Here is a 25,981-nt window from a genome sequence, read left to right on the forward strand (position 1 = left end):
AATGCATTGCGCCTGAGATTTTCATTTTTATGGAAATACGTCACTCACTGGTTGCTGTAGGGATCCCAAATAGGGTTGCGGCATACCTCCCAACTGTCCCGTTTTCAGAGGGACAGTCCCTCTTTTGACAGCTCAACTTGCAGTCCCTCATTTGTACTGGAAAGTCCAGATTTTCTCTGCACTGAACAGCCAGAAAAACAAACACAGTTTCTAACTTAATTGGCTTTTGGCAGAGAGCCCAGAACAGCCACAACAGAAGATTAGATACAGTTCAAATGTAACTAGATAAGCAATCTAGATAATCAAATAAGTAATTGTAACAATATAAGATAACAGGTCCCTTGGGAGAAGTTAGATTCACAGCTTAAAGCTGGGCATTAAAGATCTGATTGTTTGAATCCTTGAACGATCGGACTTTCCCATCTCCAGACCTGCCACTAACCTTTCAGATCAAATAAAGTACAAAAGAACAGATCAGCCAATGTTCTGCCCCTGACAGGAATCAGACGAAAGTTATGTCTGACAAAAGCTAGTGACAGTCTCCCACTGAAAATCGTCCGATCGGCAACGCATGCAGAGATATTATTGGCAGCGACAGAAGTCTTTTAACCTGTCCGATTGAACCAAACGACCGATCTCCATGGGATGAAAATGTCGGGACTCTACACACGGTCCGAAAATCGGATCTTTATGTCTATGGCCAGCTTTAAGGGCAATTTACCTTCATTATCAAAACTGTAATAACTGAAAAAAACCCCACAGAAATATGTTCAAACTTTTATAACCTGCAACATTTTGTAAAATGAACAAGGTAATTAGGGGGTGTGGCCACAAAATGGGCGTGGTCAAAAATTTGTCACGCTATGCACAGCAACTTTTTTGTCCCTCTTTTTATTTCCAAAATGTTGGGAGGTATGGGGTTGCCACCTGGCAGGTAAAAATAATGGCTGATCCCAATGTTATCAATAGGGAAAAAAGATAAATATATAGGAAGGCCAGTATTTTTTTCCAGAAAAGGTGGCAACCCTAATCCCAAAAGCTGCCCAGAATTTTTTGAGAGGGTTAAATTGCCCTAGTGTAGTAATTGGGTTGCCACCTTTGCCGATGGCTAAACCTGAACAAAGGGGGCAGGGAAGATAACATTGGGGGTGGAGCAGGGATGTTGGGGGTGGGCATGATGACATCAGAAGCAGGCACAATGATGTTGTGGCGTTATGATGCTGGGTCAGGGTTATTGCATCACTTTTATGCAACTGGCTGGATTTCTGTCCAGTTTTCACAATGTTTTAAATGGAACAGAAAGTTTTGAACGGACAGTCCTTTGACAAACTGAGATGTCCATTTGAAACCCTATCTCTATCTATTCTGCCTGATGAGTAAGACCAATCCTTTAACTACAGATATGGGATCTATTATACAGAAATCGGTTATCCAGAAACCTCTGAAATACAGCAATGCCTATTTGGAAAAACAATTTCTTATTTTAGATTGATTTGCTTATTTCTGTCTCTGTAATAACAAGAAATGAACTGCACTTGATAATAACTAAGCCATGTCAAGGTAAGTATCTTGGTATTTAGTTGGTTTTAATTAACTGGCCAGATTATTGTTCTGTTTTCACAAGGCTGGAACCTGAACAGAAAGTTAAAGGAATTGATCAGTGTAAAAATAAAAACTGTGTAAATAGATAGGCTGTGCAAAATAAATAATGTTTCTAATATAGTTATTTGGCCAAAAATAGTATGTATAAAGACTGGAGTGACTGGATATGTAACATAATAGCCAGAACACTACTTTTTAGCTCTCTTGGTTTACACTGACTGGTTGCCCTGGTTACCAGGCAGTAACCAGAGACTTGAGGGGGGGGGGGCACATGGGTCATATCTGTTGCTTTTGAATCTGAGCTGAATGCTGAGGATCAATTGCAAACTCAATGAACAATTATGTCCTATGTGGCCCCCCTTCAAGTCACTGACTAACTCAGAGTTAGAGAGCTGAAAAGCAGGAAGTAGTGTTCTGGCTATTATGTTACACATCCAGTCACTCCAGCCTTTATACATTACATTTTTGGCTAACCAACTATATTAGAAACATTTTTTATTTTTCACAGCCTATTGATTTACACAGTTTTTATTTTCACACTGTTCCTTTAAGACCTGAACAGGCCTTAGAAAAACCAAACTAGAGTAAAAATCGGACAGGTGGCAACCCTATGTAGTAACCAATAGCAACCGGCTACTAGCCTTCAGAAAATGAAAGCAAACTACTGATTAGTTGCTTTGGGGTTTGCTTAGGTAAATCATTCACACGGTTGCCACCATTTTACAGTTCCTCTTTGCCCATACAAGTTTTAGAAGGCAAGCTTTTTCCCCAACTACATTATTTTCGGGTTAGTGTGAAACGCAGCCTTCAGCGGCCATGCCCATATTTAGAAACCACGGCTGTGCTTAGGAAGCAGGTGTTAGCTGAGCCGATGACCCGGATGTGCATCTGCTGTACGGTCCGATATCCCGGAAGCACTCGGCTTTTGGCTTTCTTTCCACAGCCATCTTGGATCTAAACTCCACACAGTAAGTGTCTCTTCTTCTTATCCGGCCCCATCCTCTGCGTTATGAAAGGACTGTGGGTTTGGCGTGTCACCACAAGGCAGGGGAAGCTGTTGGGAAGGAGACTGTAATTGTATGGCTGAAATCAGTGCGCCTTGCGTCACATAAAGACGCGTGATAGCCTGAGGCACCGGGGTGTCATGGAGAAGCAGGGAGGAAAGGAAGGAATTGTGATAGAGAGAACGTAGCGTTTGGACTTGAGAGATCATATACGATAGGCACCGGGAGTAGCCTGGCCCTTTCCCTATCTCCCCCGACCCTGAAACCAGCAATAGTCCAACCCTGTCCTGGAGAGCAGTTCCTCGTCCTACTGTGAGATTCCTACACAGACAGGGCAGCAAGTTGTGGCACATTCATTAATGATTACAGCCATTCTGCCTCTGTCTTCTACTTCTTCCCTATTCATAACTTTTAAAGGGGTTGTTCACCTTTACTTTAAGTTTTAGTATAATGTAGAGAGGTGTTCTGAGACAATTTGCAATTGGCTTTCATTCTTTATGTGATTTTTGAGTTAATTAGCTTCTTATTTAGCTGCTCTCAAGTTTGCAATCTAGTTGCTTAGTGTCCAAATGACCCTATACATTGACTGAATAAGAGACTGCGATATGAATAGGAGAGGCCTGAATAGAAAGATGAGTAATAAAAAGTAGCGGTAACAATTAATGTGTAGCCTCGCAGAGCATTTGCTCTAGGTGGGGTCAGTTAGAAAGAGCCAGAAGAAGTAGGCAAAAAACTCCAAAAAAAAATGAAGGGCAAATGAAAAATTGCTTAGAATTAGACATTCTCTAACATACTAAAAGTATGTATGTAAGTATGATGTAGAGTGATATTCTGAGTCAGTTTGCAATTGGTCTTCATTTTGAGTTATTCAGCAGCTCTCCAGTTTGCCATTTCAGCCATCTGGTTGCTGGGTTCCCAATTACCCTAGCAACCATGCATTGGAGAGACTGGAATAGGACTAGGAGAGGCCTGGATAGAAATATGAGTAATAAAAAGTAGCATTGACAATATGTAGCCTTACAGTTCATTTGTTTATAGGTGCAGTCAATGACCCCCTTTCAAAGCTGGAAAGAGTCAGAAGGCAAATAACTCAAAAACTATAAAAGAAAAAATTAAGGCCAATTGAAAAGTTGCTTAGAATTAGCCATTCTTTAACTTTCTAAAAGCTAACTTAAAGTTGAACCACCCCTTCATATACATGTGTACCGTTTGTGTCTTGTACACCCTGGCAGTGGGGCAACTGGCAGCTGTTCCCATCATACACTGGAGTGGGACACCTGGCACTGGTGGGATACTGGAATTCTAGTTTCTACAGACTAGGGATGCACCGAATCCACTATTTTGGATTCTGCCGAACCCATGAATCCTTTGTGAAAGATTTGGCCGAATACCGAACCGGGATTCGGCCATTTTCAGCAGGATTCGGATTTGGCAGAATCCTTCTTGCCAAACGAAGCGATTCCGAATCCTAATTTGCATATGCAAATTAGGGGTGGGAAGGGGAAAAAGTTTGACTTCCTTGTTTTGTGACAAAAAGTCACATGATTTCCCTCTCCAATCCCGAACCGAATCCTGGATTCTGTGCATCCCTACTACAGACTCATCATATTTGAAACAAAACATATATTTTTGTAAGTGTTTTGATAACTGCTGCCCTTGACAGTTTGTCAGTGCCTTCACCTTATTATTTTACACCCTTCCACACACATACTTGGTAATTGAAAGCTCTTTTGGTCAGCCCTTTAGAGACCACCCCTACTGTAATAATGTGGCCCCCTTTACAACTGTTTATAAAATTTTCTAGTTAGACTCTTTTCCTAGTTGGTGATACCCGCCGTTTTCTACTTGTTTACATTGAGGACTCGTGAAACCTCCTTAGCAAACACTACTATGCATCTTTAAAGTAATTGTTCAGAGTAAAAATAGAAACTGGGTAAATAGGCTGTGCAAAATAAAAAATGTTTCTTGTATAGTTAGGCAAAAATGTAATGTATAAAGTGTGACTGGATGTCTAACATAATAGCCAGAACTACGTTTTTATTTTCATACTGCTGTTCCTTTAAAATAGATTTAGCAAACTATATCTGGAATAATATTTTCAGCTGTTTTTCCTTCCCGCAAAATAAAGCTTGTGTAAATAAATAGGTGTGAGCATTACCAAAAGTTACTTTTCAGTTCATCTCACTGGGGATTAGTAATGTGTGGGTCAGGAAAAACAACTCAACCCCTACCTGAACTAACTTTGAAAATGTTTCCATTGTAGCACTTGCACCCGCAGAACAGTGGTGTGAGACACAAAAAGCCATATCTCAGAAAACACAGCTTTGTTCCCCATTGAGACCAGCACCCGCCATGGATGCTCAAAATTCAGCCTGAACCTGCCCGACCCATGGCTATTGGGTCGGCCCCACATATCACTGCTGGGGATCATTTGGGACCCAACTCTGAGTTGACCATGAGCCATGTGCTACGGAAGTGTTACATTTCCGTGACTGTTTGCAAACCAGACATGGTGTCTTTTCCGGAATTTTATCTTTTGTTAAAGTAAAATCTTCTGACAAATGGGCACATTTTCCTTTAAAGACAAATGCAAGGACTATTTTCATGCTCTGATATTGATGGAAGCCTTGTGCCGTTATGGTATTTAATGTATATAGCATATACATAATCATATCGTTGTGTATCGGAATCAGTTGGTTGACCATACAGTTGCATGCTTGGATGTGGCACTAGCATTCTGCTGTCACCACAAACACTTTTAAAGGGGTTGTTCACCTTCCAACACTTTTCTGTTCAGTTGGTTTCAGATAGTTCACCAGAAAGAGAGACTTTTTCCAATTACTTTCTATTTTCTTATTCCTATTATTTGTGACAGTTTTTCTTATATTGAAGTGAAAAGTGTAATTTTTCACCTTCTAAAGCAGCTCTGGAAGGAGGGGGTCGCGGCCCTTTGAACTGTTGTAAATGGATACATTTAGTTGATACATTTGTTATCTTTGTCCCTGCTGAGCAGAATCTCTGGGTTTTATTAAAGGCAGCTGTTAGAATTGATACAATAGTTGATAATATTCCAGAGATGATGCTGAGAAATGTATCAACTAAATGTTGCAAAATTGTAACCGTAAAGAATCTGCACCTGAATTACTGAGCTGCCAGTCTGAAACTCCCAACATCAAACTGTACACTTGGGTTTTGAAAACCTAGTAAAAAATGGAAAGTAATTGAAAAAAAAAGTGATATTCTGAGAGAATTTGCAATTGGTTTTAATTTTTTATCATTTGGGGATTTTGAGTTTAGCTTTTTATTCAGCAGCTCTCCAGTTTGCAATTTCAGCCATCTGGTTACTAGGTTCCAAATTACCCTAGCAACATGCATGAGACTGGAATATGAATTGGAGACAGATGAGTAATAAAAAGTAGCAATAACAATACATGTGTAGCCTTACAGAGCATTTGGTTTTTTTTTTTAGATGGGGTCAGTGACCCCCATTTGAAGGTTGGAAAGATTCAGAAGAAAACTGCAAATAATTCAAAAACTATAAAATTGAAATAATTAAGGCCAAATGAAAAGTTGCTTAGAAATGTCCATTCTATAACATACTAAAAGTTAACTTTCGGTGAACCACCCCTTTGTTTGTGGGTGGTGCATCAAGATAGGTCTGTTGCAACAGTAATCAAGAGCAGTGCTGCTTGTCAGTATATTGCAAATTGCAATGCAATGTAATGTTATCCGTCTGCAACTCACAGCATTGGTGGGTTCATTACAACCAGGAGAAAATGTGAGGTAGAGGAACTCGAAAATAGATTGTCAAATATATACACAAGTAGAAGAAAAAATAAACTATTTGTGAAACCAGTTTCTAAACATCTGCCACAGTTTAGTGGGTTTTTATTAGCAAAAATTCAATACAAAATAAGTCTGTGGAGCCCTTGTGGAAACCGGAGATGCTTCCTCAGTTGGTCATTGATCTAGACCGCCTTGTTAAAGATTTTTATAGAAACATTATACAAATAAAAAAAAAAAAACGTTTTTTCTTTCTTCTTCACAAAGAAATGCCCGGTGAAGCCACAGAAACTGTCCCAGCTGCAGAGCAAGAACTGCACCAGCCCCAGGTTGAGAGTGGTGAGTACTGCATGTTTTCTCTTGTTTATGCATCTACACTACAGCTACTTCACATCATCCACTCCTACAGACAATCCTCAGCTATCCAGCCACAAACCCCAATTTACTCAAATTATTTCTATGGATCTGAGGAGTGGATGAAAGAAACGAGTGAAAAAGTCACTGGGGAATATGTGGAAGCTTGATAACTACTGCTGCTCTTTTTCCCCCTGTCTTTTATTACATTTGACACATGCTTTGTTGTGGTTCCCTTGCACATTTACTGAATTAACATTGTGATGTAGCTTTTCTGTACTAACTTTTCTCAGATTTGTACACAATGGATTCTGACAAGTTTATAAACTTTTGTAGAGGTTGCACAACATCCAATACCATATCATATTATCTTTCCGTTCCATACCTTTTTAAAGGAGAACTAAAAATGAAAATGGCTCAAAATGCCATATTCAATATAATGAACTTATTGCTGCAGCCTAAAGTTTCAGCTTCTCAATAGCAGCAATGATCCAGGACTTGTCACAGGGGGTCACCATCTTGGAAAGTGTCTGTGACACTCACATGCTCAGTGGGCTCTAAGCAGCTGTTGAGAAGCTAAGCTTAGGGGTCGTCACAAATCATCAACTAGAAAATAAGGTTGGCCTGTAATAGAAGCTGATGCTACAAGGCTGATTATTAAATTTTGTTGCTAGTTGCACTGGTTTCTGTGTTGCCATGTAATAATTATCTGTATTAATTACTAATCAGCCTTATATTGTGACATTTATATTCTATGTGTACTGTATATTGTAAGTGGGTCCCTAAGCTCAGTAAGTGAAAGCAGCATAGATCTGAGAATCAGCAGAAAAAATGGGGAGCTACTGGGGCATCTTTGGAGACACAGATCATCCCTGCTAAAGGGCTGTGGTTCCCTTGGGCTGGCAATGAAACACAAAACACAATGCTACTTCTTTAGTTCTCCTTTAATCATAAGACTTAGAGGTCTCTTTCCCCAGACCAAAACAGTTGTTTTTGAGAGCACAAAAGTGTCCGAACAGCTGTTTAACAGCATATTTTGTATTTATAGATACAGTTAGGGTCTGTGATTACATACATCACCACATTGTTCATACTGAGGAGCTGGAGGCTGTGTATGACCTGAACTGGTGTAAATTCACTTCCATACTGATGTCTGCCTCTGCTTTTCACTAAGATAAAGCAGCAAAAAGAATAAATTAAAAGTAGCCATACTTGCCTCCATTAATTTATTGGACTGCTGATTACTACAATACGATTACCAGCACACTTGTAATAAATGCATGTTTCAGGGCTGCACCAATGCATTTGAATTTAATTGCAATCTATGGGATCTGTTAACCCTATCCAACAATACATCCACCATTTGAACTGACTGTACACAGAGGTATCCATTATTTACTGCTGATGCAGATAAGCTTCATGCTTCATAAGATCTCTAGTGTTTTATTAGTAGACGTGTGGCTTCTGTGTGTAGAGAGGGTGATGCACCACTGTAGATGCATAGCTCACAGGTGTAATTCACTTCATTATACTTAACAAAATGTGGTTGTTTTCTAATTTATAAGAATGGCTTGGATGCTTTTTTGGACATACATAATATCAAAGGCTATTGTGATACTAAACTCTATAGTTAGTAGAGGTATGGGTATATAGAATTTAATTAAAAGTAGGGAGGGGTGTGTGTATGGATGCTGGGTTTTCATTTGGAGGGGTTGAACTTGATGGACTTTGTCTTTTTTCAACCCAATTTAACTATGTAACTATGTAACCGTTACTACTGCATGAAGAGATTACAAGAATTATTTTCTGGGATTTGTCATAGTTAACAAAGATTTGGCTCATCAGCATTGGCCTTTTTTTATCCTCACTGTTCACCCTTGGTTATCTCAGTGTTCTGGTATCCACGTGTGCCTCTTTGCCACAAGGACTCTTGCGTGTTTACAAGCATGTGGTTGTGGGACTAACAGATGGATTTTGAAGTTACATATTAAAATCCTCAATGTTACAGCTCCGTCTCCCTCTGCACCTGCAGAAGGGGCAGTGGTAGCTGAGGCGAAAACTGCCACCCCGAATGCCAAGGTGGCAAGTGAGGCTTCTCAGACAGATGCGGCAAAGGCTGAAGCCGCTGGGGATTCATCGGGTAAGTATTGCAAAGAAGACGTTACAGATATAAAGCGGATCTGGCAGTATATCCTTAAAGGGGAACTAACACGGAAATTAAAATGTAATATAATCTTCAGCATTCTGAAATAAGAACATTTATAAATACAATCAGTTAAAAATTATGTACTGTTTCTGAAAAAATCAAGTTTATCTTCACTATTCCTCTCAGCATCTGTTTCTCCTCATTCTGGCTTCATTCAGGCGTTGGGTGTCAGATGAATGATCCAATATATCTTATAAGGGACTCCTTTTGCCTTGAACATGTATTATAACTCACTCCATTAAAATCACCAGACATCATGTCTCTCTACATGCAGAATTTGTGCAAAAGGCAGTTATTTTGTTAGATTCTGTTTGTACTGGAATCAGTTATTTGAGTGAGCTCTAATTCTGCCAGAGAACCCCCCCTTATAAGTATAGTCATATGCAGAAGGTGTATAATGGGATGTCTTTTCATATAACTTATCTTTTTATTTATTCAGCAGCTCTTCAACTTGCAACTTCAGCAAAATGGTTGCTAGGGTCCAAATTACCCTAGTAACCATGCATTGATTTGAATAAGACTATAATATGAATGAGAGGGTCTGAATAGAAAGATGAGTAATAAAGAGTAGCAATAACAATACATTTGTAGACTTACAGAGCATTTGTTTTTTAGATTGGGTCAGTGACCCCCATTTAAAAGCTGGAAAAAAAGCAAATAATTCAAAAACTATAAAAAAACAAAAAAAAAAAGAGAAAAGGAAGGCCAATTGAAAATTTGAACATACTAAAAGTTAATTTAAAGGTGAGCCACCCCTTTAAGACAATATATCAAATAACAGAAGAAAGACACTGTTTGTCTGGTAGTCAGTGTAGAAAATGTTGAGGCAGCACATAATTTGTGTAACACCAGCATACCTTTTCATGCAGTCTACTGATCTGTGCAAAATGCTCTTTCATTCAAAGACATGCATTTCAGCGAATTTCTATTTTTATGGATGACAAAAAAAATCACTAACAGTCTACCGAGTTGCCTATTGTAATACTGTAAGATATTTATAAAACATCTGATATTGTAGGCTGTCACACATCATACCCCTGTTTATTTGAATTTGAAGCAGATGATATCTTATTTACTAATGCCATTCAGCATGAAAAAGTTTAGGTGTTTTCAGGCTGAAATGAGTCCGTGCTGTCGCATGTTTCCCTTTTAAAGCTAATGCCAGATGCGGCTGAAAATTGGCCTGCTGACACACGCTGAAGAAACACAAGGTTTTGCATTCTCGTGCCGAAATTGGCTGTGTGTGCCTGCACCCGGACTGACACAGGCGTTCCTAGAGGCTGACATGCCCTGTGTATTTCAGCAAAACAGTTTTCAGCTCTGTCTGGCATTACCCTATGTATTGGTGTTTTCAGGCGATATACTGGCAGAAAATAAGGTCTGTGTGTGCCATAGCCATCATGCATTCACTTGAGGGGATTTACAGAGTCAGAGTAGATTTTATTTCAGTATAGTAATCCATAGAAAACACGGCTTTCATTTGTCTTATGATTTGAAGTAAATTTACTCCACAATGGTTCATTTTATATCTGTGTCCAAATGAGAAATATTACAAATCTGTTCAGGTTTGCACATACCGTATTCTGCTGTATCACATTATTAGCTGTGTAAAAGTTAAGTCAGTCATTAATTCTTTCCATCTTAGCTATTTGTATCTAAACAACGTTTTTTAATAACTCGTCAATATCTAGGTACTTTTCAGTGTTTAGAAGTCTGTGTGCAAATCCCGGTAAAATCTGACTATGTTCTGGCTATGACTGTTATTGTACTGAAATCTGCTTGGTAGGAAGAAATTGATGTCATTTTTACTGATTGTATATTTTTCCTTTCCTAACAATGAAAATGTCAGACTCCAAACAAGGAGTCATAAAAAAGAGATCTTCAGAGCCTGCTAAACCTGGAAAGGTAAAAGCAAAAGCTTCAGAGACTAGCCCCAAGTCGGTAGCAGCAAAAGGAAAATCTTCAGTGCATAGGCCCAAATCTGGAGAGGGAAAAGTGTCCAGAACCAAGTCGGAAGAGATGATAGCTGCCGAGCCCAGCCCCAAGCCCGCAGAGGCCAAGGCTTCCGAGCCCAGCCCCAAGCCCGCAGAGGCCAAGGCTTCCGAGCCCAGCCCCACGCCCGCAGAGGCCAAGGCTTCCGAGCCCAGCCCCACGCCTGCAGCGGCCAAGGCCTCCGAGCCCAGCCCCAAGCACTCAGTGGCCAAAGCATCCGAGCCCAGCCCCAAGCCCGCAGTGGCCAAGGCCTCCGAGCCCAGCCCCAAGCCCGCAGTGGCCAAGGCCTCCGAGCCCAGCCCCAAGCCCGCAGCGGCCAAGGCCTCAGAGCCCAGCCCCAAGCCCACTAAGGCCAAGGCCTCCGAGCCCAGCCCCAAGCCCGCAGAGGCCTCCGAGCCCAGCCCCAAGCCCGCAGAGGCCTCCGAGCCCAGCCCCAAGCCCGCAGAGGCCTCCGAGCCCAGCCCCAAGCCCGCAGAGGCCTCCGAGCCCAGCCCCAAGCCCGCAGAGGCCTCCGAGCCCAGCCCCAAGCCCGCAGAGGCCTCCGAGCCCAGCCCCAAGCCCGCAGAGGCCTCCGAGCCCAGCCCCAAGCCCGCAGAGGCCTCCGAGCCCAGCCCCAAGCCCTCAGAGCCCAGCCCCAAGCCCGCAGAGGCCAAGGCCTCCGAACCCAGCCCCAAGCCCGCACAGGCCAAGGCCTCCAAGCCCGCAGCGGCCAAGGCCTCCGAGCCCGGCCCCAAGCCCGCAGAGGCCAAGGCCTCCGAGCCAGGCCCCAAGCCCGCAGAGGCCAAGGCCTCCGAGCCCGGCCCCAAGCCCGCAGCGGCCAAGGCCTCCGAGCCCAAGCCCGCAGCGGCCAAGGCCTCCGAGCCCGGCCCCAAGCCCGCAGCGGCCAAGGCCTCCGAGCCCGGCCCCAAGCCCGCAGAGGCCAAGGCCTCCGAGCCCGGCCCCAAGCCCGCAGAGGCCAAGGCCTCCGAGCCCAGCCCCAAGCCCGCAGCGGCCAAGGCCTCCGAGCCCAGCCCCAAGCCCTCAGAGCCCAGCCCCAGGCCCGCAGAGGCCTCAGAGCCCAGCCCCAAGCCCGCAGAGGCCAAGGCCTCCGAACCCAGCCCCAAGCCCGCACAGGCCAAGGCCTCCAAGCCCGCAGCGGCCAAGGCCTCTGAGCCCGGCCCCAAGCCCGCAGAGGCCAAGGCCTCTGAGCCCGGCCCCAAGCCCGCAGAGGCCAAGGCCTCTGAGCCCGGCCCCAAGCCCGCAGCGGCCAAGGCCTCCGAGCCCAAGCCCGCAGCGGCCAAGGCCTCCGAGCCCGGCCCCAAGCCCGCAGAGGCCAAGGCCTCCGAGCCCGGCCCCAAGCCCGCAGAGGCCAAGGCCTCCGAGCCCAGCCCCAAGCCCGCAGCGGCCAAGGCCTCCGAGCCCAGCCCCAAGCCCTCAGAGCCCAGCCCCAAGCCCGCAGAGGCCTCAGAGCCCAGCCCCAAGCCCGCAGAGGCCAAGGCCTCCGAACCCAGCCCCAAGCCCGCACAGGCCAAGGCCTCCAAGCCCGCAGCGGCCAAGGCCTCTGAGCCCGGCCCCAAGCCCGCAGAGGCCAAGGCCTCTGAGCCCGGCCCCAAGCCCGCAGAGGCCAAGGCCTCCGAGACCAGCCCCAAGCCCGTAGAGGCCAAGGCCTCTGAGCCCAGCCCCAAGCCTGCAGAAGTAAAAGTGAAATCTTCAAAGACTGTCTCCAAACGTGGAGAAAAGAAAGAGAAAACTGCAGAGCCTAGCCCCAAACCAAGCACTGCTCCATCTACAACTGACAGAACTTCCCAAGGAGCAGGTAGCCTGTTTGAACAGAAATTCTCTCTCCGCTTATCGAAGTGCATGGAACCCTTTAATACAGATGGTGTGAAGTTATTAAAACATGCATGATAGTAATGTGCCTGCGTGTGCATTATGCTTTTGTAAACCTTAGTGACGTCCTCCATAGCCTATATAATAGACCAGCATCATCCTTTTTGCATTCTGGCACAGTGCAAGACATAGCACCTATTTGCTTCTTATAGGAGTGATTAAATGCTAAATAAGAGTCCGTGAGAGACTATAGCTGCCTGATGTCACAGCCTAAATGTTATGTTTATCAACCTCACTGATGAAAGATGCCTCGTCTTGTGTCAGAGAATTCCCAGTGCAGATTGCGATGTCTTTCTCCTGATTTTGAATGCTGAGAAACCATGCTATTTGTGAATCAAATATTCATTCTTTGTGGAGCAAGATAATTCTCTCTCAAACTATCATTTATTTTTATCATCGTTCACAGAGAAACCAGATCATTTCACCTAGTTATTTTCTCCATTCTTGGAAATGCATAAAATGTGTGTACATCCCCTGTACCATTGTACCTGATGGGCATCACTGTGGCTCTGTGGGTAGTGCTTCTGCCTTGAGACACTGGGGTCCTGAGTTTGATTCTGGCCTGGTCTATCGAAATTGACCCTAGTGAACGTGACTGTAGATTGTAAGCTTCACTGGGCAGGTGCTGATGTGAATGATCTGTGCAGTTCTGTGTTGGTATTATATAAGTAAAGGATAATAAAATGGGTAATATCTAAATAGCATACCTGTTTAAAATAAAACGACGTCATGGGAGGACAAAAAAGGGTTATTTTTGCCAGTTGCCCACAGCTACATTATTGTTGTTTTTTATAAAAAAAAAAAAAAAAATCGACTTCTACTTGTAGATTTGTATTCTCGTTTTAGATTCATAAGTCTTTAAACGCAAGAGCTGTGTGACTATAGGGTACTGGCATGTTTTGTACCCTACGCATGTGAAAGTACAGGTGTGCTGAGAGTATAATAGTATAGTAGCATGCTGTTTCTAATCCTTGGGGCCCATTTATTTGCTGGACTACAACCAGCATTCATGGGGGGGATAAGCATGTTAAGGGTAGTGTAATCCAGCAACATCAGGGGTCCCTAAGTTAAGAAAGCTAGCATTAAAGTGACATGAGTTTGTGACGTGAAGACATTTGAATATCTGCATTTTATACACAATTGAGTAGGTCAGACTGTTTGCCTAAAAAGTGCATCTCTGCAGGAGTCATCAATGTTTTCGTGAATGTGCATTTAGTGTTTTTACTCATTGATTTTGTCTGGCGAGTATGATTAGTATACAATTCTACTACTGTAGGTGCATGCCTGGAAAGTTCTCATTCCATGTATGTTCTGTAACAACTGTAACTCTCTCTCAGCTCCAGACTCCATTTCATCTGATACTGTAGCAGCACATAGTCTTCCTGTTGCTGATGTTCAGAGCCCAGGTATCCGTCTAGTGCACACATTCCTGTGTGTGTGTTTAACACAACTGATTAGACAGTCTTCTCTTTTCTTATATACTAAATACATAACAATTTGTGTTGCATGCATAGGTGAAGCAATTAGATGGTGCACAATCGCCTCAAGGTTGAGTCCACAATGCTGGCAAGGAGTTGTTCAAGGGCATGTAAAGTCTAAAATAGAATAAGGCTAGAAATGCTGTATTTTGTATACTAAATATAAACATGAACTTACTACACCACAAGCCTAATCAAACAAATGATTTATGCTTTCAAAGTTGGCTACAGGGGGTCATCATCTTTGCAAGACTAAGACTGTGCACATGCTCAGTGTGGTTAGTCTGGGCTGCTTAGGGATCATCCTAAACAAAGCTGCTTGAGTTCTACATAGCTGGAAGTAAGGCGGGGGCTCCCCCTGATGTTCATAAGTATGATTGTTTCCCTGTTTAGCAGTTAGGGACCGTCTGACAATTCCTATCCACAGCAGTAAATGAAGGGAGAATTTCACTGCATACAGTCAGGTTTCTTATAAAAACGGTACAGTTTTTTTAAACTAAAGTATATTGGAGATAGGTTTCTTTTTCATTAAAGAAAGTAAAAATGGGATTTTATTTTTTTGCCTTTACATGCCCTTTAAAGAAACCTTGCTTTCTGCCCAGTCACACTTCTATGCATGAAACCTGTTCCACCCTATAATCCTTTATATTTGAAGCTATTAGAAGGCTGTATGTTGTGTGTCACATACTAGTCTCATGCTTTGTCTGATTCTGCTGTTTATATGCTTTGTTTCTGGCACCTCCAGTTATGAAGCTTTTGAGGCCGCTCTGATATATTGTGGGGACATATGGCAGGTACTAAGGACTTGATTGGTATTGTAGATTTTGTTTCAGTTGCTCTTTGATCAATTCCAAGCCACATGTTAACAATGCAGTGGTATAAATAAGAAAGCAGCTCATTAATGTAAGATCCATCTTAGGTGAGCATATCTGTATGGCCAATTTAAGAGGTTAAAGTTGGTTGTGAATATTTTGAAAATTCATACCATATAAGAGAGAATAATTTTATGTGGGTCTACACTCCATTAAACTACTACTACTGCTGCCTTGTCTAATCTTCCACCCGAGGCGGCGGCTTTTTCTCTTCCCCCGAACAAAATTTTACTCTTGTATCTTATCAATTCAGAGCAATAGAACCCACCTGATAGTTGCCTCTTACCCTGTGCTTAAAGGAACAGTAACACCAAAAAATGCAAGGATTTTAAAGTAAATAAAATATCATGTAGTGTTGCCCTGCACAGGTAAAACGGATGTGTTTGTTTCAGAAACACTATTATAGTTCATATAAACAAGCTGCTGAATAGCAATGGTGGACATTGAAAAAAGGCTATATGGCACAGGATAAATAGTGGATAACGGATAACACCATTATGTTCTACAGAGCTTATCCGCTGCGTAGAGTGAACCTTTTCTCATTTGAATGGCTGCCTCATTGCTATTCAACAGCTTATTTATATGAAGAATAGTAGTGTTTTTGAAGAAAACACAGCAGTTTTAGCAACACTGCATTGTATTTTTTATTACTTTCAAACACTTTAATCTTTTGGTGTTACTGTTCCTTTAGTGCCTTGCTGTGCAGTTTGGCGTGACCCATTCATGTGATGCTCTCTGGTGCTTTGCCTGTTTGTTGCTAATGTTGATGATGAAGAGGAAGTCCATTCCAGTTGTTTTTTTACACTTCCCTGCTCTTGTCTGCATGTGGTGCACAGGCAATGTAGGTAACTTCAGTTAATCTGTAAATTCAGTTCATGCTGCTCCTAATCAATTTTCTTTTCCTCCTTTTAGCAAATAAAACAGAGGGTATCTCCCCTCAGCCTGCTGCTGAGCTAGGTGTCCAAAGCCCTGCAAAAGTGCTAACTCCTTCCCCACCTTTACCAACTCCAGAGCCTGTTTCTTCTGCTCAGACTGATTCTGTTTCCTCACCCCTTGTCCCCAAAACATCTGCCCCATTGCCTCTTACTGTGGAAGAGGAGGAACTGCCCCCTTTGATTCCCCCAGAAGCTCCAGCTCAAGAACCCGACTTTCACCCTGTCATGGTGGATTTTGGGTCTCCTAAAGTGGTGCCAAGCCCACCAGTCAAGGAGGCTGTGTTGAAGAATGATAAGGGTATTTGGTGTTCACCTAACTGTGTGCAGTGCATGGGTATAAAGCGAGAAATAACACTTTGATGTATTTAGAATATAACTAACCCGTTAACATGTGTGTGCTTTGATTTAACTTAGTGTGGACTGAGATCTACACTGCTTCTTTCAGTCACATGCTGGCTGGACAGTTTTGGAAAAAAAAAATCAGATATTTTTCTTTGTTAAAAGAATTGCTCTGTTTGTGTTCCTACACATGCACCATATGAATGCCATTGATTCTTCCACTTTATAACATTACTGGAAATTGGTTCAAAATTCCTATTACTATTAATGGTTGGAAAAGCTACTTGCTTTCAGCATGTTCAGTAGCGATAAATACAGCCATTTTATCTCTGTTTACAAGTAGTAGTATGCATGGCACTTATTCAATTGGTCTACTCTAGTCAGCTGTTAAGGTAAATGGGGGGGGGATTTTTGTGTTGTAATCTTGGTTTTAAATATGTTTGTACAGGTATGGGACCTGTTATCCAGAATGCTCAGGACCTGGGGCTTTCCGGGTAACTGATCTTTCCATGATATGGATCTTCATACCATAAGTCTACTAGAAAATCATGTAAACATTAAATACACCCAATAGGCTGGGTTTGCTTCCAATAAGGATTAATTATATCTTAGTTGGGATAAAGTACAAGGTACTGTTTTATTATTACAAAGAAAATAATTTTTAAAAAATCTGGATTATTTGGATAAAATGGAGTCTATGGGAGATGGCCTTTCCATAATTTGGAGCTTTCTCGATAACTGGTTTCCGGATAATGGATCCCATACCTGCACACCATAATCTGTAATTGTGTTTTATTGCAACAAAACCATAAATACTTGGGTAACAGTTTGCTTTTTGCTCTGTGGTTTTGGGAATGGTTTCTGGATTTAATCAGCCTGGCATCAAAACCATAATTTATGATAGCTGGATGAGCGGTTCATGAGCTCTACATCCTCAGGTTATCGAAAATGTGATCAATCAGATTGCAAATGTTTCTAGAATTTGTATAAATCGGAATCAGAGGCGTAACTAGAGAGAGAGCAGACCCTGCGGCTGCAGGGGGGGGGGGCTCAGGAGGTATAAGGGCCCCATGAGGCCCTAATTAATGAGTCATTTTAATATATATTGGTAAAACAGGAGTTCGGGGAGAGTTTGGGGCCCGTCAAATTATTTTGCTGTGGGGCCCAGTAACATCAAGTTATGCCACTGATTGGAATAAAATAGACAAATGAACATATTGCTTGTAAAGCTGCTGTGCATCGCACTGGTTTGGGGAAATTGAAGTGGAGATTGGGAAAGCATTGCTGGTATAAAGAGAACTATGCCAAGCCTGTGGGGATTCTTCTGCTCTCCCAGCTTTGTGTGTGTATTAAAGGAACAGTCAGGGACACATGGGGATTCATCATCAGGAACCTATATGGCTACTCTGCTGTGATACTTTCTGAACTGTAAACATTAAAGGTTGTTGCAGATGTTTTAATTGGCTTTACAGAAATGATGGAGTGACCATATCAACTGATTGAATTGTTTGCATGACAGGGTCTGGAACAGAGTCCGACAGTGATGACTCTCCCCCTGAGCTGGAACAGGACACACAAACCACCACACAACAGGCACAGGTATGTGTATTCCATATCTATACACTTTTATACTTGCTTGTCCCATATCTTTCATTATATAAGCATTCCATCAGGCAGAGGTGCATTTTTGTGGAAGACAAGATATTCCTTACACATTCCTTATTAGTACTCCAGCTCTGTCTACTACCCAACAACATATGTCAGCCTAAATGCAGTGCCAGTTCCAACACACATGAGGCTAAATGGTGGCAATTTCATGTAGAATATATTACCCATGACAGGTATCAGGATAAATGCAGTGTCCTCATCATCTATAATATTACTATAATAAAAATCCGCCCAGGTGTTTGTAGCCTGGACTCTTCAGAGCTGGTGTTATAGAGCAGAACATCCCAAAGTCATAGAAGAAAATAGCCAGATATGGTGCCAAACATGCTTCCCAAGCTTTAAAAGTAACAGGGAAACCTTTCAGCATTTAGACTGACACATGGCGATATTTTGGGTGGTTTAAGGACTGTTTTAGTAGCCCCATAGACTTGAATGAAATATCCTGACAGGCACTTGTGCTAGTGTTCTGGAAAGTTATACTGATGGGCTACTGTCACAAGGCAAATGTTGGGTTGGTATAAAAGAGGGTTAAAAAAGGAATGTTAACATATGGTTATCTGTCTGAATGTATTGCCATAAAGAGGAGACTAGTAGGTCTAAACTGTTACTAATTGAATCCTTTTATTTTGCCCATGTAAACAGCTTGCAGCCGCTGCAGAAATAGATGAAGAGCCAGTAAGCAAAGCTAAACAGAGCAGGAGTGAAAAGAAAGCAAGAAAGGTAAAAGATATATTTGTGCTGTGTAAATGTAGGCTTGTGGGCTCTGCAGAGCACCATGTGACCAACAAAAGCTCAGCTTTCACATTTTTGGGCCTCACAGTTGTGTAGCAGTTTAGTAAATTGATAAGGCGATGCTCTAAATTTGTTTTGGGAATTGTGGCTTCTCTCGTTTCATTTCCAAAATGCTTACATTTATGCAATTATTTGTTATGCACATGTATTTTTGGAAAATTACAAGTTTTACTATAGTAGTCCTAACTAGTGTAAACTAAATGGCTTGTATCCTTTCTTGATGGAATGAGTAAGATCAGGGAGACGTGTGGCTAACTGAGACATGTAGTATTTTTCTACCAACATCCGCAGGCAATTGCAGAATTTCAATTATCAAGACAAAAACTGCCCGTCTCGAGCAGCGATAGACCATTTACAATCCTGTCAGTGACTGTAGGTACAGGGCACAGAAACACTACACGTGGCTTTGGCTTTAGCCGGAAACACTGCAAGAACAAAAGTTACAAACATTAACAAAAATATAATTGACCCTGTTTGGGAAGAGGGTATACAAGACTATCTGTTACTTGAAAATGTAGTGTATAGCGACGTAAGTATTGTTAGAGGGAATATGTTTTACTTTTATTTTTAACAACTGATGAAGGCACAAGCTATTCAAGTGTCTTGTAGGCAAACAACACATTCCATATATATATAACCTGTCTCTAGTAGACAAGTTATCAAAGTTTCTGTGCCTTAAAATGTTTGCATCTAAATACTTTTTAAGAGTTTTGCTGTTAAAGTCAAAAGCCATCATTTTTTCTTTCTGTATTTATGTGCTCTTATTATAAATATCTGCTTCTTTGAAGAGAATTAAACTCTTTTCTACTTGATTTCAGGCTATGTCTAAGTTGGGGCTTCGGCAGGTCACTGGAGTCACAAGAGTCACTATCAGAAAATCCAAAAACATTCTTTTTGTCATCACAAAACCCGATGTATACAAGAGCCCGGCATCTGACACTTACATTGTCTTTGGAGAAGCTAAGGTGTGTACGGTGTTCCTCAGGCCTTAAAGGAGATTTTCACCTTCTCAGTTCAGTTGTTTTCAGATTGTTCACCATAAGCACAGATGTTTTTTCAATTACTTTCTATCTTTTACCGTTTTCCCAAAATTCAGGTTTAATGTGCCTGTCTCTAGTCTGGCACCTCCATGATCCAGGAGCTTTCTGAAATGTTACATTTAGTTGATACAATTAATTGATACATTTCTCAGCAGCATCTGTGGAATATTAGCAACTATTGTATCAGTTCTAACAGCTGCCTTTAATGAAACTCAGGGATTCTGCTCAGCAGGGACAAACATAACAAATGTATCAACTATATTTATCAATTTAAGACAGTCTGCAACCCGCCTCCTACCAGAGCTGCTTTAGAAAGTGAAAAAAATCACACTTCAATAATAGAAAAGCAGTCACAAATAGGTCATAATTGGAAAGTCTTTATTTCTGGTGAACAATCTGAAACCAACTGAACTGAAAAAGGGTTTGAAGGTGAACAACCCTTTTAAACAGCATGTTTGTACACTCAAGGCCTGTTTCTATCTTACTCATCACTTCCTTTCTTTTATTCTTTCTGCCCCTGCAGATTGAAGATCTTTCCCAACAAGCCCAGTTAGCAGCCGCTGAAAAGTTCAAGGTACAAGGAGAGACAGTCTCAAATATCCAAGAAAATACACAGACTCCCACAGTACAGGAGGAGAGCGAAGAAGAAGAGGTAAGTAGAGCACAATGCAGTTTGGTGTTAAGGACTTTGTTTCAATCCAGCATTTAATTTTTTAAATTTTTGTGGCAAGGCAGTGCTATTTGGTTGTGCGTCCCACACAAACCATCCATAAAAACATAAAATATACTATAGTGGGTCTTTTTTTAAATTGATTGAATAGTCCATAGAATAATGGGATTTCATTGTTAGACTTAACCATTAAGAAAATAAGCCTTTCTCCAACCAGCCCTAAACCTGCCATTAAAAATATGGGAGCAGACTTTCTATATTGACTGGATTTTCCTGAATGACTAATTCTGTCAACCACTTTTTTTGTGCAGGTTGACGAGGCCGGTGTAGAAGTGAAGGACATTGAGCTGGTTATGTCACAGGCGAATGTGTCCAGAGCGAAGGCTGTTCGTGCACTTAAGAATAACAGTAACGACATAGTAAATGCAATTATGGTAAGTACTGACGCTGTCACATGCTTGTTCTCGGAGTAACTTCTGCTCACCGTGCTATGCTGATAAATTACTGTATGTACAAATACATTTTCTTTATTCCTCTTAAGATATTCTGCTATGGAGGAAGTAGAATTCTGTAATATGTCCGTGTTTAATTGGAGGGCCTCTTAAAGTATTTTTTTTTTATTTGCTATTTACTAGGATTTTTTCCTTGTCACTTTGTGTTCTACTTGTGTGCAGGGAAAATAGACTGTATTATACAGGGGAGCTTAAAGGACCAAGTCACATCAACATTTTTTAAAAAAAATTCATTAGTATACCATGAAAAAAACAGAGACAAATTAAACTTTTAGGCGACAAATCGCACAGCCTTTATTAAAAAATAACTTACCAAAACTCCTCTTCAGAAAAGGCAACACAGTGATCTGTAAGGGGGTGCACAAGTTAATGTTACTGAGTGATGTGTAAAAGTCAGTTAATTAATGTGCGAGTGTATTTGTTAAAAAAAATAAAATCTTAGTGTAATGTGATATAACAGACACTAGATGGTGCAAGAGGCTATTAGAAGAAAGGATGCAATACACATGATGAGTTTTAGAGGTATAAAAAGGGTCACATCCTGGTTTTTATGTCTTTGATGGGAGGAAGCGGCCAGGAATGGAAGACTGGAAGAAAGGAGGAAATAGAGCAGGCTGAGAGTTGGTAAGGGGAAGTAGAGCAGGTACTAGGGGGCAGATTTATCAAAGGTCGAATTGAAAATTTTAATTTTTAAATTCAAATTTCAAGTTTATTTTAGTGTATTTCAACTAGGGAATAGTCAAAATTAGATTTGAACTTAAATTTTTTTTAAAATTTATCATGTACTGTCCCTTTAAGAATTAGAATTCTACTATTCGCCATCTAAAACCTGCTCAATTGGTGTTAGAACCTCTTGGGGACCTTCTACAATCAATTTGGAGTCATTTGGTGGACTTTTGAGAAAAAAAAAAGGGTTTTGAAAAACCTTGAATCAAATTCGATTTGACTTTGCAGCTTGATCCTATTCACCCGTTTTTAACAAATTTCGATTGGTCTTTTTTTCCCCCCGAATTTGAGTTCATGGGAGTTTTTAGAAACTCCCATAAACTACAAATTCGACCCTTGATAAATCTGCCCCTAGGTGTCTGAGTTAGGACAGCAAGCATGGGCCGCTTAATGCCCCAACAAGCAGGATAGTGGGGATAGTACCCAGTGTAAGTTAGGGACCCCAGAGGAAGGGTTTAGGTCAGAACAGGGTATGATGGGCTTCGGGCCTGAGGTCTGCCAGTAGTAAAATGGCTGGTTGGAATAGTAAAGGGGTAGCGCAGGGAGTAGCAGATTACTGAGACAGGTGGGGAACAGGATTCTCAGTGACTGGAGACCAATGTGAGTTCCCATTTGAGCCGTCCAATTGTAACCCTCTGGGATAAAAGAGTAAACCTGCGATGCCTGTGTGGATTACAGAATGTTGGATGTATGTTCCTGTGAAATTTGGATTTGAATGGAAGAACTTGTTCACTTGGACTCTATGTGTGGGAGAGAGTGTAGAACAACTCATAATTTAAGTCTTCCGTCCCTCTAACCAATTTAGTTGCACGTCTCTGCACTCTCTAAATGAGCTGGAGAGAGTGTAGAGATGTGCAACTAAATTGGTTAGAGGGACGGAAGACTTAAATTATGAGTAGACTGTCAAGGTTGGGGTTGTTTTCTCTGGAAAAAAGGCGCTTGCGAGGGGACATGATTACACTTTACAAGTACATTAGAGGACATTATAGACAAATGGCAGGGGACCTTTTTACCCATAAAGAGGATCACCGTACCAGAGGCCACCCCTTTAGACTAGAAGAAAAGAACTTTCATTTGAAGCAACGTAGGGGGTTCTTCACAGTCAGGACAGTGAGGTTGTGGAATGCACTGCCGGGTGATGTTGTGATGGCTGATTCAGTTAATGCCTTTAAGAATGGCTTGGATGATTTATTGGACAGACATAATATCAAAGGCTATTGTGATACTAAACTCTATAGTTAGTATAGGTATGGGTATATAGAATTTAATTAAAAGTAGGGATGGGTGTATGTATGGATGCTGGGTTTTCATTTGGAGGGGTTGAACTTGATGGACTTTGTCTTTTTTCAACCCAATTTAACTATGTAACTGGTTACCCTCCCTACACATCGTGTGGCGCTTGATTCCTCCTCCCTGGCTATCTCCTATAAGCAAGGCAGGGAGGAGAAATCGAGCACCGCACGATGGATCGCCTTTTCTGAGGAGGAGCGCAAGAGCAGTTTCGGTTAAGTTAATTCTTAATACAGGCTGTGCAATTTTAAATGTTTAATTTGTCTTGGTGTTTTGTTTTCGTGGTATATTAACACATTTTTTTTTGATGTTACTGGTTCTTTAAGAGGATGGTGGTTCCAGAGTATTTAGTGATTGTATTTCGTATAAATCTCTTACGTTTGCCTTCACTACCTGCACTACCTACTCTCCCTCTACTTATACAGTTGAAACATAGTGTTAGTCTCCAAATGCTTGAACTGCAGCCTTTGTTGAGGACAGATGAATGTGACATAGTGGGGGGGTCATTTATGGAATTACAGGGCAGTAATCTATATCTTTTAAGCCAGCTGCAGGTAGAACAATGAAAGCAAAATGTTAGTTGTCGTGGGTTACCAGGTGCAAATATGCACTTTATGAAATGATTCCCAGTGTTTATGAAATGATTCCCAGTGTATCAATGGCATGAGTTAGTCAGAGAAAGTACTCGAACACTCAGCTTTGATACTGATAAGCTTGTTGTACACAAGAGATAAAGACACCAGTGTGATGTGTCCTAGTCTTGTAAATACATTTTTCTTAATCAAATCTTTTTTTCTGCAATACAGGAGTTGACGATGTGAGTGACCAGAAAATCTCCATTGGTCGGTGCAGCTGAAATTGAGATTTATACTATTTCTAATTAATAAAGTTGTGGCTTATTGTTGGTGACTGATCTCAAGTAGTTTTTCTTTTTCCCCTCCCATTGCCGAGCAGACCACCAGACTGAATGTCATACACTGCCTGAAAGGAGCCATATTTATATACCAAGGCAGCAATACAAAGGGGAAATATTTATTACATAAGCAATTTTATTAAGGGAATTAACCAAAAAAATCTGCAAATAAAGTAAGAAACATTTAGAAGCTTATTTAAAATTTAAACTAGGGATGCACCGAATCCAGGATTCTGACTTTTTCAGCAGGATTCGGCCAAATTCTTCTGCCCGGCCGAACCGAATCCTTTGCATATACAAATTAGGGGCAGGAAGGGCAATTCCGTTACTTTTTGTCACAAACAAGGAAGTAAAAAAAATGTTTTCCCCCCTCCTAATTTGCATATGCGAATTAAGATTCGGTTCGGTATTTGCCGAATCTTTCGCAAAGGATTCGGGGTTTCGGCCGAATCCAAAATAGTGGATTCGGTGCATCCCTAATTTAAACTGAACCAAAAGCTAATGGTGAGTTAAAGATTCACTTAAAATGGGGAAACGATTAAATGGTGTATGGTAAGAAAATAAGTCTCACTAAATTTCAGAAACTTAATTAATGAACAAACCTTCTCCTACCATAAAGTTGAAGGATAAAGATGGAAAATTAATTGAAATTTTGTGAGAGTTGCAACCTGCTTCTTGGAAAATGTGATGTACGTCTGTCTCTGTGCCTAGGGTAGAAGCCCATGGGTGCCATATATCTATATCTATCTATCTATATCTATATCCCTGTACCCACATCAATATTAAATTATTTAGAAATGAGTGAAATGTTTTGGCCTAAATAAATTATCCTTGTCAAGAGAACAGAGTTCAGACGTGATCTCCAGCTGGTCTTGGTGCCAATACTGGTAGCCCCAGATGTGCTTTACTAGTAGTTTTCAATAATGTTGGTGCATAATTCAGCTGAATGGCTGCTCTCCATGCAGACAGGTTTGGGCATCTCTTAAACTGATGAAAGCATGATGAAATCATATCTGTCCATAATTGACTGAATGGCCTTACTGTTATTTTATGTGGCAGATTCTCTTGCTGTATTCATCTAATGGCAGTGGCACACTGGGTATTTTTTCTTATAACTCTGGGGACACTGGGAGTATGGGTTTATAGCTTCTATAACCTGTTGACACTAGAACAAGTCCTCAGCAGCTATAGGATTTATGGATATAGCCTTAGAAGGCTTACACCGAGAGGACGTTTCCTGGACTAGCAAGGACATTATGTAATAAATCTCCAAGATTCCCCTTTGAAGTCCCAATTCAGCGCTGGCCACGTATCGTTCCCTGCACTTTTCACAAGCAGCAGATGGCTAGCTGGAAAGAGGGTATTGCCCTAGCAGGGATTGCCTATTGCTATACATCACTGGGACATGGGTAGCTACATCTGCTACTCTACATGGTAAGTGTGGAGGCCCCTTGTACCCATTACTACACCCTGCTGCATAAACATCACTCACTGGACTTCCTCACTAATAATTGCGGTACCTGAAGTTCCTGCAGCTACAACCGGAAGCTCTGATGCCCTACTTCCTGCTGCCGGTATATTTGGCTCGCACTTTTCCTATTGGTTCTCACACTGGGAGGTACTTCCCTGCGCAGGAACCATCTGCCATCACCTGCTCCTTCCTGCCCTTTATTATTCCTCAAGGGTTCCTGCAGCCATTATGGCTGGTAAGGGTTAGTGCTCCTCCTGGGGTACCTCTACCGTGTGAAATTCTTGCGCCAAATGCTGTATAAGTTTAGTTATACAGGTAACCCCACAGCAGTTCTTACTGCACCCAACCCAGATACTGCTACTGGTGAGACTGCACCCACCCACTTACAGCTAGGGATACACCTAGCCCCATACCATCTATTTCTGCAGCGGATTCCCAGGTCACCCCTGATTGGTCTGTGAAACT

The 25,981-nt window shown here is 41.6% G+C and overlaps 1 protein-coding gene across 20 annotated transcripts; it reads left to right on the forward strand.

The window, feature by feature from the left end:
* Positions 1-2,413: 2,413 nt before the first annotated feature.
* naca.S (nascent polypeptide associated complex subunit alpha S homeolog) lies at positions 2,414-24,045 on the forward strand. 20 transcript variants are annotated; one of them, XM_041583097.1, is made up of 14 exons: positions 2,414-2,570; positions 6,657-6,728; positions 8,752-8,883; positions 10,799-12,078; positions 12,115-12,192; positions 12,223-12,736; positions 14,148-14,216; positions 16,073-16,393; positions 17,954-18,033; positions 18,745-18,822; positions 19,713-19,859; positions 20,458-20,586; positions 20,916-21,038; positions 23,939-24,041. In XM_041583097.1, the coding sequence occupies exons 2-14, from the start codon at positions 6,659-6,661 to the stop codon at positions 23,951-23,953; spliced, it is 3,036 nt and encodes a 1,011-aa protein (XP_041439031.1). In that variant the 5' UTR covers positions 2,414-2,570; positions 6,657-6,658; the 3' UTR covers positions 23,954-24,041.
* Positions 24,046-25,981: the final 1,936 nt, after the last annotated feature.

The sequence above is a fragment of the Xenopus laevis genome, chromosome 2S, assembly GCF_017654675.1.
Source record: "Xenopus laevis strain J_2021 chromosome 2S, Xenopus_laevis_v10.1, whole genome shotgun sequence".
Taxonomy (NCBI): Eukaryota; Metazoa; Chordata; class Amphibia; order Anura; family Pipidae; genus Xenopus; species Xenopus laevis.